General features: G+C 45.1%; 1 protein-coding gene across 1 annotated transcript in view; it reads left to right on the forward strand.

Annotated features, from left to right (window-relative positions):
- Nucleotides 1-11,506, forward strand: part of LOC141107987 (transcription initiation factor TFIID subunit 9-like) — a 42,508-nt gene extending 31,002 nt beyond the window's left edge. The window contains exon 7 of the mRNA XM_073599114.1: nt 11,246-11,506. Coding sequence (XP_073455215.1) covers nt 11,246-11,409 — 164 coding nt within the window. The 3' untranslated portion in view covers nt 11,410-11,506. The remainder of the gene's footprint in view (nt 1-11,245) is intronic.
- The last annotated feature ends 295 nt before the right edge of the window (nt 11,507-11,801 follow it).

An 11,801-nucleotide genomic window follows, 5' to 3' on the forward strand; every position in this document is an offset into this window, starting at 1 on the left:
CATCCTGGCGCCTTCTGGCGTTGCCGACATCAGCCATCTTAAGGTAAGGAGGACTTGGGGGTTGCGTCCCTTACCTGTCTATTACCTGTAGCTCCACAGGTGGGGTTCCCTTTTGATGTTCGGAGGGGAGGAGGCATATGGGACCCGGGGGCTGGTGGTTCTATGTGCTCTCTTGGGGGGGGTCCCTACGGGTCTGGCTGGTGGAGGGGACAAGGTCCCAGGGTTTGGACATCCTCACAGAAACAGGAGGTGGGTGGTAAATCCCACAGCCCCAGACTGTACCTCACCAGCGGTAGTAGCGTACCGTACCCTCTTCTTCTGGTCACCCCCTCCGGGGGACCGGATATTTCCATTTTTTTGTTGCATACAAGTCAGCCCCATTAGTGCGATCACATAGACGACATGTTGGCGTACTTTTCCCTTCCGGCAGCATGGCTGGTATGTCTAGGGGAAAGAAGGAAGCCACAGCGTGTGAGGGGGCGGAGCTATTGCGCTCCAAGCTGGCCCACAGAAAGCATCCAGCGGGGTTACTTCCGGGACGTATGACGTCATCAGCGGGCGCCGGAGACGCTGGTCACAGTCTCCATATGGCGCAAACCGGGAGCATGGATGGTAGCTCAGAGGCTAAGGGCTCTGATTGGTCTGCTGTGACCTGAGTTCAAATCCCAATGAGGGAAAGCTGTTCGTATCCTAGGTACTGCACAGCACCTGCACCTTCTGCTGGACATGTGGCAGCTCTGTGGCCTAGAGGTGAGAACTTCGGCTTGGCATCCCTACTGGTCTGGTTTTCAAAAGGGGAAGACCCAGCAGCGGCTGGGGACCACCAAAGGGGTGGGATGGACTCTTCTGCAATGCCTGCACAGGCAGCTGAAGCAGATCATCCCAGCACTTCACAGGTAAGCCTGAAGTGTTTGTACTTTCCATGCACATCCTTTTGAGTGTTTTTTTCCCCCTTGTGACCAGTAGGGACTGGTTGAAGGGGAATCTTTTTTTTTTTTTTTTTTTTTTTTTTTTTTTTCTCACTCTCCTACACGAGGTGTATGGAGTAGGTATGGCTGAAATAGCACTGTCTGGGAAAACAGGAGGCTGGCCACTGAAAGGCAAGTCATGGCTCACAATCAGTGCAGCCATGGGAGTCTGCCTGGAGACATAGGATCTTGTCCTCATGTTGGCTCCTTCTGACCTTTTGACAAGTCACTTTATGAAGTGGGTCAGCGGTTAACATTTTAGCTCTGGGTCACTGATTTGATGGGGCTGAGAGTCCGTTCCCTAAATGATCTCCTGGTGACTCGGGCGTGTCTAGCCAGGGGTGAAGGCCTGGGTGGCTGACACTTCTGCTTGGCAACACTGGGGTGGTTAGTTCAGATCCCTCAACATTCTAGTGCTTGCATCAAGGTGTGGGTTCTCCCTGTGCTTCTGTGGGGTATCTTACATGCCCAAACTCAGGCTGGCATTTGATATACCTGACACATTGGCTGGGTAGAATGCACTCATGACCAGAAGGGTCTGCTCAGAGTCTGCACTATAGGCACTGCAGTGAAAACTTTGCCTGTGTAGGACCAGCAAACCAGCTCGCCTAAAACTTTCAGGCAGGGGTCCTCAGGTTCTCCTGGTCAGCTTACAAACAGTGAAGAAAAAGAGTTTGCATTGAAGGTGTTGCACCTAAACTGTGCCTTAAATACTGAGGTCATGAGTTTGAATACCAACCAAGATGGCACCCTGCATGTTTCACTAGTATTTTGATGTTACAGGGTTGCTGGCTGGATGGTGCTTGATGGCCACATCACCTGTATGCACCTGATATAGGAAACTAAACAGGGGATCTCTGATGACCAGGGCCCGATATCAGGGGGGTAGCCCCCTCTATGGCATCACGGAGGGTTAAAGGCTTTCAGGTGACCAGACCCTAGTAAAATACACAGGTTTCTAGAACACTTGTTAAGAAGTGGGAGAAGGCCTGGATGGTGATTCCAGTAGACCCCTTCATTACAAAATTTCTCTGGAGGAGGTGGTTGCAGGAGGACAACAAAAACACTCCTGCTGCACGACCAGGGATAGAGCAGTGGAAAAGGGCGTTCCTGTTCATTAGGTCTGATGGAAGCCGGGGAAGTCTAGGGTTCAGCTTCTCGGAAGGCTTTGGTTCGGTACCCTCTGCTCCCTCCAGACGTAGTTTTTTTCCACAGATCCAGACTTACCGGCCTAGTCCTGGGAGACGGAGGGGTATTGTTGGATTCCACGCTCAATAGAATGAAAGGGGTGTTGCGCATCTCAGAATATTGTCTGACACAATTGCAGACACACAATAATGCACGGTCGGTAAGAGGACAGCAGCCCCCCAAGTGGTGGGTGACGAACTGCATGTCTAAGACTGTGCGATATCCCTCCCACAGGGGACCTGTTCTTTGTCCTGGGCCGGAGGCAATTCTTGATTCGCATAACAGACAGGAACAGAGCCCTTCCTGTGAAATTAAAGGGTGGCCCAGGTAGGAAGGCTGGGCTATGGCCACAGCACCCTGAATGCACCCGATCTCATTTGGTGACAGAAGTTATGACTAAACTCAGTGGAGTCCTCTTCTTGCAGTTGCAGGCACTTCCATAGGAACCATCTATAGGGCGGTTAACCCTGGGATCTCTAGTTTCCCCCAGGAACTCTGGTTTCCTCCCATAAAACCTTAGAGCTGGAATTTTCCCCAGGTGCTATGCCATCTCGCCCACCCATAGTCTTACTGGTGGGCATAGAACACTTCTCTCTTTCTCATTGTATCACACTGGCTTAAAGGACCACGGTTCTCTATCCTGAAGGCTCTGGGAACCGGGTGGTCTGGCTACTAAGAGAGATCCCTTAAGATTATATTTTATGCTCCACTTACCTGAGATTTGGAGGCATTACGGCAGCTGAACCAGTGTTAGGTCTGCAGTTTTCCAAGTAGGACCAAACTTTACTCATTGTAGCCCCTCGTGGGATCTTCCTTTTGAACTTTGGTTCATGTGTCAATAAGGGCTTTCCTTTCTTAAAGTAAGGGTTAAAATCTCTAGCAGTACCTGGGCAAGATGACATTAGCTAACAATCGGACAAGCCTATATGTAGGGAGATCTCAGAGAAGCTGATGCTACTCCACGTCAGATCTGTGCAGCCGCAAAGTGCTTCAGTTCTCCTACCTTTTACCTGACACTAGAGGCTGATCTTGTTGTCAGCAAAGGGATCAGGCTCTTTGGACACAGAGTCCTGTAAGCCGTAGTCCCACCCGAAGGGTAAGTGCTCTCGCTTATCCTCTCATAGGTTACAGTCCTGAAAGACGATGTGGGAAAATTAGAGTTACTTACTGGTAACGTCTTTTCCGGGAGTCTTTCAGGACAGCACCGTGTACCCACCCTTGCTGGTTTTTCTTTTTGGGTTGCTGACTCAGGAACCATCAAAATGCAATTTAAGGTGTATGATGTGTTCTTGTGTCTCCCCAGCTGGCCGGAGTTGCTCTTGAAGAACTGAGGAACTGGCGGGGAAGCATGCCTTTTTAAATCAAGGCTGGGCGGTGTTTCCTAAGAAGGGAGGAGCCGAGGTCTTTCATAGGTTGCTGTCCTGAAAGACTCCCATAAAAGATGTTACCAGTAAGTAACTAATTTTATATATTTATTTTGATTTAGCACCTTAGCGCAAGTTTTTGAATAGTTTTAGAAATCCAATACAGCTCACCATTCAAATACCACCATTCCTACAGTAAAGCATGGAGGTGGTAATATCTTTAGCCCCGGAGCATTATGCTGCATAAGGACCAGAGGACTTTTTCCAATTTGGCACTGCGTCGCTTTAACTGCTAATTGCGCGGTCATGCAATGCTGTACCCAAACGAAATTTGCATCCTTTTCTTCCCACAAATAGAGCTTTCTTTTGATGGTATTTGATCACCTCTGCCGTTTTTATTTTTTGCGCTATAAACGGAAAAAGACCGAAAATTTTGAAAAAAAAAAAAGATATTTTCTACTTTTTGTTATAAAAAAAATCCAATAAACTCAATTTTAGTCATACATTTAGGCCAAAATGTATTCGGCCACATGTCTTTGGTAAAAAAAATGTCAATAAGCGTATATTTATTGGTTTGCGCAAAAGTTATAGCGTCTACAAACTAGGGTACATTTTCTAGAATTTACACAGCTTTTAGTTTATGACTGCCTATGTCATTTCTTGAGGTGCTAAAATGGCAGGGCAGTACAACCCCCCCCCAAATGACCCCATTTTGGAAAGTAGACACCCCAAGGAAATTGCTGAGAGGCATGTTGAACCCATTGAATATTTATTTTTATTTGTCCCAAGTGATTGAGTAATGACAAAAAAAAAAATTACAAAAAGTTGTCACTAAATGATATATTGCTCACACAGGCCATGGGCCTATGTGGAATTGCACCCCAAAATACACTCAGCTGCTTCTCCTGAGTACGGGGATACCACATGTGTGGGACTTTTTGGGAGGCTAGCCACGTACGGGGCCCCGAAAACCAATCACCGCCTTCAGGATTTCTAAGGGCGTACATTTTTGATTTCACTCCTCACTACCTATCACAGTTTTGAAGGCCATAAAATGCCCAGATGGCACAACCCCCCCCCCCCCCCCCAAATGACCCCATTTTGGAAAGTAGACACCCCAAGCTATTTGCTGAGAGGCATGTTGAGTCCATGGAATATTTTATATTTTGACACAAGTTGCGGGAAAGTGACACTTTTTTTTTTTGCACAAAGTTGTCACTAAATGATATATTGCTCACACAGGCCATGGGCATATGTGGAATTGCACCCCAAAATACATTTAGCTGCTTCTCCTGAGTATGGGGATACCACATGTGTGGGACTTTTTGGGAGCCTAGCTGCGTACGGGACCCCGAAAACCAATCACCGCCTTCAGGATTTCTAAGGGTGTAAATTTTTGATTTCACTCTTCACTGCCTATCACAGTTTCGGAGGCCATGGAATGCCCAGGTGGCACAAACCCCCCCCAAATGACCCCATTTTGGAAAGTAGACACCCCAAGCTATTTGCTGAGAGGCATGGTGAGTATTTTGCAGCTCTCATTTGTTTTTGAAAATGAAGAAAGACAAGAAAAAACTTTTTTTTTTTTTTTCTTTTTTCAATTTTTAAAACTTTGTGACAAAAAGTGAGGTCTGCAAAATACTCACTATACCTCTTAGCAAATAGCTTGGGGTGTCTACTTTCCAAAATGGGGTCATTTGGGGGGGGGTTGTGCCACCTGGGCATTCCATGGCCTCAGAAACTGTGATAGGCAGTGAAGAATGAAATCAAAAATTTACGCCCTTAGAAAGCCTGAAGGCAGTGCTTGGTTTTCGGGGTCCTGTACGCGGCTAGGCTCCCAAAAAGTCTCACACATGTGGTATCCCCGTACTCAGGAGAAGCAGCAGAATGTATTTTGGGGTGTAATTTCACATATTCCCAAGGCATGTTTGAGCAATATATCATTTAGTGACAACTTTGTGCAAAAAAAAAAAAAAAAAATTTGTCTCTTTCCCACAACGTGTGTCACAATATAAAATATTCCATGGACTCGACATGACTCTCAGCAAATAGCTTGGGGTGTCCACTTTCCAAAATGGGGTCATTTGGGGGGGGGGGTTTGAACTGTCCTGGCATTTTATGCACAACATTTAGAAGCTTATGTCACACATCACCCACTCTTCTATCCACTTGAAGACAAAGCCCTTTCTGACACTTTTTGTTTACATAAAAAAATTATTATTTTATTTTGCAAGAAAATTACTTTGAACCCCCAAACATTATATATTTTTTTAAAGCAAATGCCCTACAGATTAAAATGGTGGGTGTTTCGTTTTTTTTTTTCACACAGTATTTGCGCAGCGATTTTTCAAACGCATTTTTTGGGGAAAAAACACACTTTTTTACATTTTAATGCACTAAAACGCACTATATTGCCCAAATGTTTGATGGAATAAAAAAGATGATCTTAGGCCGAGTACATGGATACCAAACATGACATGCTTTACAATCGTGCACAAACGTGCAGTGGCAACAAAATAAATACATTTTTAAAAGCCTTTACAGGTTACCGCTTTAGATTTACAGAGGAGGTCTACTGCTAAAATTACTGCCCTCGATCTGACCTTCGCGGTGATACCTCACATGCATGGTGCAATTGCTGTTTACGTTTGACGACAGACCGCCGCTTGCGTTCGCCTTAGCGCGAGTGCAGGGGGCGACAGGGGTGCTTTTTTTTTTTTTTTTTTCTTTATTATTTTTTTGCTTTTTTATCTTATTTTTAAACTGTTCCTTTCATTTTTATTGTTATCTCAGAGAATGTAAATATCCCCTTTGATAGCAATAGGTAGTGACAGGTACTCTTTTTTTTTTTTTTTTTTTGAAAAAATTGGAGTCTATTAGACCCTAGATCTCTCCTCTGCCCTCAAAGCATCTGACCACACCAAGATCGGTGTGATAAAATGCTTTCCCAATTTCCCAGTGGCGCTGTTTACATCCGGCAAAATCTAAATCATGAAATGCTCATAGCTTCCGGTTTCTTAGGCCATAGAGATGTTTGGAGCCACTCTGGTCTCTGATCAGCTCTATGGTCAGCTGGCTGAATCACCGGCTGCATTCTCAGGTTCCCTGTTGAGACAGGAGAGCCAGAGAAAAACACGGAAGACGGTGGGGGGGGGGGGGGCATTCCCTCCCACGGCTTGTAAAAGCAGTCTAGAGGCTAATTAGCCGCTAGGATTGCTTTTACATGAAAGCCGACCGCTGGCTGAAAAGAATGATACCAAGATGATACCTAAACCTGCAGGCATTCTGGTATAACCACTCAGTCGTAAATGGCGTACCTGAAGACAAAAAGATAGTTAACAATAAAACACAGTAAACGGTAAAGTATAAAAAATTGCATACCTGAAAAGCAAACATGATAAAACATAATAACAATAAAACATTGCAGAATATAATACAGTAAAAAAGAGCAGAACAATAGAGAGAGAGAGAGAACAATAAAACGACAACTATTTTTTTTTTATTTTATATATTTATTTTTTTTTACACTTTTTTTTGTAACTAACTTTTATAACTGTAACCGGTTCCAGGTTCGGGTCTCTCAAAATGCGATGGCATCTTGGGAGACCCTGTGAAAGTGTGTCCTAGTCTGTGTAATGCTGTACCCTACGCTAATACTCAACTAGTGAATGGTAGCGTTCAAAACATTCACCAATGCAAAGACCAGGATTGTCAGGACAGGAGGGACAATAAAAGCGGGTGTCACGCCTATATCCGCGCTTGCTGCAGACACGACATCTTTTTTGGGGGTGTTTCGTTGGGTAGGGGTACTCGGGAGGACATAAAGAAAATGCCTCTCATGCAGCCGACTGCATTTGGTTGGGGATGTGAATGGGGGAAGTACGGGCGCTGCAGAAGTGTTGGGTTCCCAATTAGGATTGGCGAATGCAGCAGGAAAGGCATTATGGGCACGATGGGCCTGTGTTTGTCTTCTTGGTGGCAGCGGGACACTACTTGTGCTTGCCACCTCACCAGCTTGAACTGCACTTATAGGACTCGCCACGTCACCAAGTGTTACTGCAGTGCTGGTTTGACTACGACCGGGGTGTACTAGGCCGCTGGTGCTTGCCAGTTCACCAAAACGCTACCAAAAAAACTGTTAGCGATCACAGGGATCAGGACTGACTCTGCAAACGCTGCAGTTATGCGTTTAGTGTTTTGTAAGTGACAGTGATCGATCGATACTGCACTTGGGTGGGCTGGGCTGGGCCGGGCCGGGCGGAGGGGCAAAACGCAGGTGTCTGGGCTGATCCCGCTAACACTGCGTTTTTGAGAACCCTAAACTGCTGGGGACACTAGTATAGATCTGATTGGATCAGATATTGATCCGTTCAGATACTATACCACTAAGGGAGGCGTACGGTGCGTGAGTGGGTGTTAGTGGTACTGGCGCTAACCTGACGCTGCCTGGGGCTGGTGCTTGCCAGTTCACCAAAACGCTACCAAAAAAACTGTTAGCGATCGCAGGGATCAGGCCTGACTCTGCGAACGCTGCAGTTACGTGTTTAGTGTTTTGTAAGTCACAGTGATCGATCGATACTGCACTTGGGTGGGCTGGGCGGAGGGGCAAAACGCAGGTGCTAGCAGGTATCTGGGCTGATCCTACTAACACTGCGTTTTTGGGAACCCTAAACTGCTGGGGATGCTAGTATAGATCTGATCGGATCAGATACTATACCACTAAGGGAGGTGTACGGTGCGTGCATGGGTGTTAGTGGTACTGGCGCTAACCTGACACTGCCTGGGGCTGGTGTTTGCCAGTTCACCAAAACGCTACCAAAAAAAACTGTTAGCGATCGCAGGGATCAGGCCTGACTCTGCAAACACTGCAGTTATGCGTTTAGTGTTTTGTAAGTGACAGTGATCGATCGATACTGCACTTGGGTGGGCTGGGCCGGGCAGAGGGGCAAATTGCAGGTGCTAGCAGGTATCTGGGCTGATCCCGCTAACACTGCGTTTTTGGGAACCCCAAACTGCTGGGGACGCTAGTATAGATCTGATCGGATCAGATATTGATCCGTTCAGATACTATACCACTAAGGGAGGCGTATGCTGCGTGCGTGGGTGTTAGCGGTACTGGCGCTAATCTGACTCTGCCTGGGGCGACGCATATCACCGCCGGGCGATCAGGGGGCTAAACCTTTATTCGGTAATAAACAGTGGGTGCCCTGACACTATAAAAAAATAAACGAACTAACCAGCGTCACCCGTAACGGTTATATGGTGATCAGTGGTGAAAGGGTTAACTAGGGGGCAATCAAGGGGTTAAAACATTTTATTAGGTAGTATATGGGGGTCCCTGTCGCTATAAAACGCTGACTGCGAACCTAAATATTTACGTCCCTAACTAGCGTCACCAGCAACACTAATACAGAGATCAGAATAATGATCGCTTAGCGACACTGGTGACGGGGGGTGATCAAGGGGTTAAAACTTTATTAGGGGGGTTAGGGGGGTATCCTAGACCTAAAGGGGGCTAACAGTAACTGCCCTAACACAGTAACTGTCACAAACTGACACCATGCAGTAAAAAAAAAAAAAAAACTGCTTGGTGTCAGTGTGACGGGGGGGGGGGGGGGTGATTAGGGGGTGATCGGGGGGTAAAGGGGGGTGTTTTGTGTGCCTGGCATGTTCTACTGTATGTATGTGTTTGTGCACTCACATTGAAGTCTTCTCTCCTCGGCGCCGGAATGGAAAATACCGAGCCGAGGAGAGATGACATAATTTCCTTTGCTGCTGTTTAGCATACAGCAGCAAAGAATGATTTGATTGGCCGGCGGCGATCGCGAGGGGGGGGCCACGAACAGATGGTCTCCCCCTCATCTCTGATCGCCGCTGGTCAGAAGCGGACTGCCTCGGGCACCGTGGGGGGGTCCGATTGGACCCCCCGCCCGCGGGAGGCAGATCACGTATATGTACATGATTCTGCCTGCCCGTGCCATTCTGCCGACGTAAATCGGCGCGAGGCGGTCCTTAAGTGGTTAAAGGGTTGTTTCTCTGCAGCAGGGACTGAAGCCCTTGTCAGAATAGAAGAAAAATAAATGTGGCAAAATACTGTCACATTCTTGAAGAAAATCTGCTGCCTTTTGCAAGAAAGTTGTCAATGGGAAGAATGTTACCTTCCAGCACGACAATGACCCAAAGCACACAGCAAAAATGACCACACTGTGGTTGAAGGAGAAAAGGGTGAATGTCCTTGCATGGCTTAGTCAGAGCCCAGACTTCAGCCCCATTGAAAATCTGTGGAATGACTTTAAGACTGCAATCCACAAAAGGTCACCATCAAATTTATCTGAACTCAAGCAGTTCTGCAAAGAAGATTGGACAAATATTGTGAAGTCTGGATGTGCAAAGTTAGTAGAGACATAGCCCAACAGTCTAAAAGCTGTAATTAAAACAAAAGGTGGTTCAAAAAAATACTGACACAAGGGGGTGATCCTTTTCCCAACTCCAGTGATTTCTGTTTTTGAATTTTTTTATTTTTTTCTGACATGTTGGTTTTTTTTATATCTTCCACTTGAATGTTTTAAAGGATAAACCTTTTTCCCAAAAAAAAAAAAAAAATTATAAATGCTCATGTGTTTTTTTTTTTATTTTTTTATTTTTTTTGCAGATAGAAATGTGCATTTATGTTTTGTTGCAGGAGCCTGTAAAGCATTGCGGATCAGATCTCCTGCAGATTTGTCACTGTTCCGTCTTCCTCGTATAAGGAAGCCTAAACATGCTGACAGTGCCGTGGTAGTTCATGATAAACTACAAGCTGACAACCGCAAAGGCTGCCGGGACTTGTAGTTTTCCATTAATAGAGAGCTGTGAATGAGTGGCGCAGCCAGGTGGGTAGAGACCCGCACGGCCAGGTTTTTTTTTTTTTAATTTTGACAGACAGCAGGGAGGAGAAGATTCCCTGCTAGCTGTCAGTGGGAGGTGTGGGGGCCGGTGCATTCGTAAAATGTTACATCCCAACAATGGGTGTAACATGTTATGAAAGGTGAACTTCTCCTTTATGTTGCACTGACTGTCGGTCTTCATTTCAGACTGCAAAGCAACAAAATGTGTTTATTTTAAAAGGGGGTGATTCTTTTTTATACCCACTGTGTGTGTGTGTCTATCACTATCTCTCCTCTATCCCTCCTCATCATGCTTTGCCCGTTTATTCCCCCATACCTTCCTGGCATATACTTGGCTTTCCTTCACCCCCTTCTGATTGCAGTACTGAAGCAGTGACTGCAACAGGGAGAGCACTGCTCCCACAGAGTGTGATGACCCCTCTTCTCAGCTGCCTGTGTCCAGAATTTTTGGGCTGGCACTGAGGAGCAATTAAGTAAGAAATGTGCATTGACGATTCTTGCACACACTTAAATGTAAGTTTCCTAATTTTTTGATTTGCTTTAAAAAATATAGTTTTCACCAGTGCACAGAAGTAATGGTTACTTGCAAAAATTGCCATCTATTCCATTTTAAGTGTGCTTTAGTTCCTAATAAAGTTAAAGTAGACACCCAGAAATGTCATTATGGTGAGGTACTTATTAGTACAAACTGCAAATTGCTGATGTCGCTTTTGGATGGCACTATATAGAAAAATCTATATAATAATGCATATAAATGTATTACTACAGAATGCATTGCAGCTTGTAAAGCAGTATTCATTGTTGTGTTTTTTTTTTTTTTTTTTTCTTTATTTTGTAGCCACTCCTACAACAACAGTTCAGAATGTCTTGATCAACCCTTCCTTGATTGGATCAAAAAACATACTCATAACTACAAATATGGTGCCATCACAGAACGCAACAAGTGAATCTAATTCATTAAAGCGGAAACATGAAGATGACGAGGACTATGATGGAATATAAACTCTATTTGCAACAATGAGAATGTACATAACAAGAAGGATTAGTAATTTTTAACATTTTGTGGACTGAGATTAAAAAGTATAAGCATTGCGATAAACAGGACTCGAAATACTTTGTGTTTTTTTTTTTTTTTTTTTTTTTGTGTTAATTTTTTTTTGGGGGGGGGGGGGGGGGGACAAACTGAACATGATTCTCATTCAAGACTTCATTCTTTTGCTTAATGTATTTAAGTTTGCTTTTGGATAAGGTACTGTTTCCGCTGTGTGTTTTTTTTTTTTTTTTTTTTTAATCCTAGATCTGTCATCTATATCAGGGTCTTTAAAATACAGTCCAAAAATGCTGGGCCAAAGCTAGCGTGCTGTAATATTTTATCCAGTTCTCTGATGTAAGAG

Source organism: Aquarana catesbeiana, linkage group LG09 (assembly GCF_042186555.1).
Source record: "Aquarana catesbeiana isolate 2022-GZ linkage group LG09, ASM4218655v1, whole genome shotgun sequence".
NCBI lineage: Eukaryota > Metazoa > Chordata > Amphibia > Anura > Ranidae > Aquarana > Aquarana catesbeiana.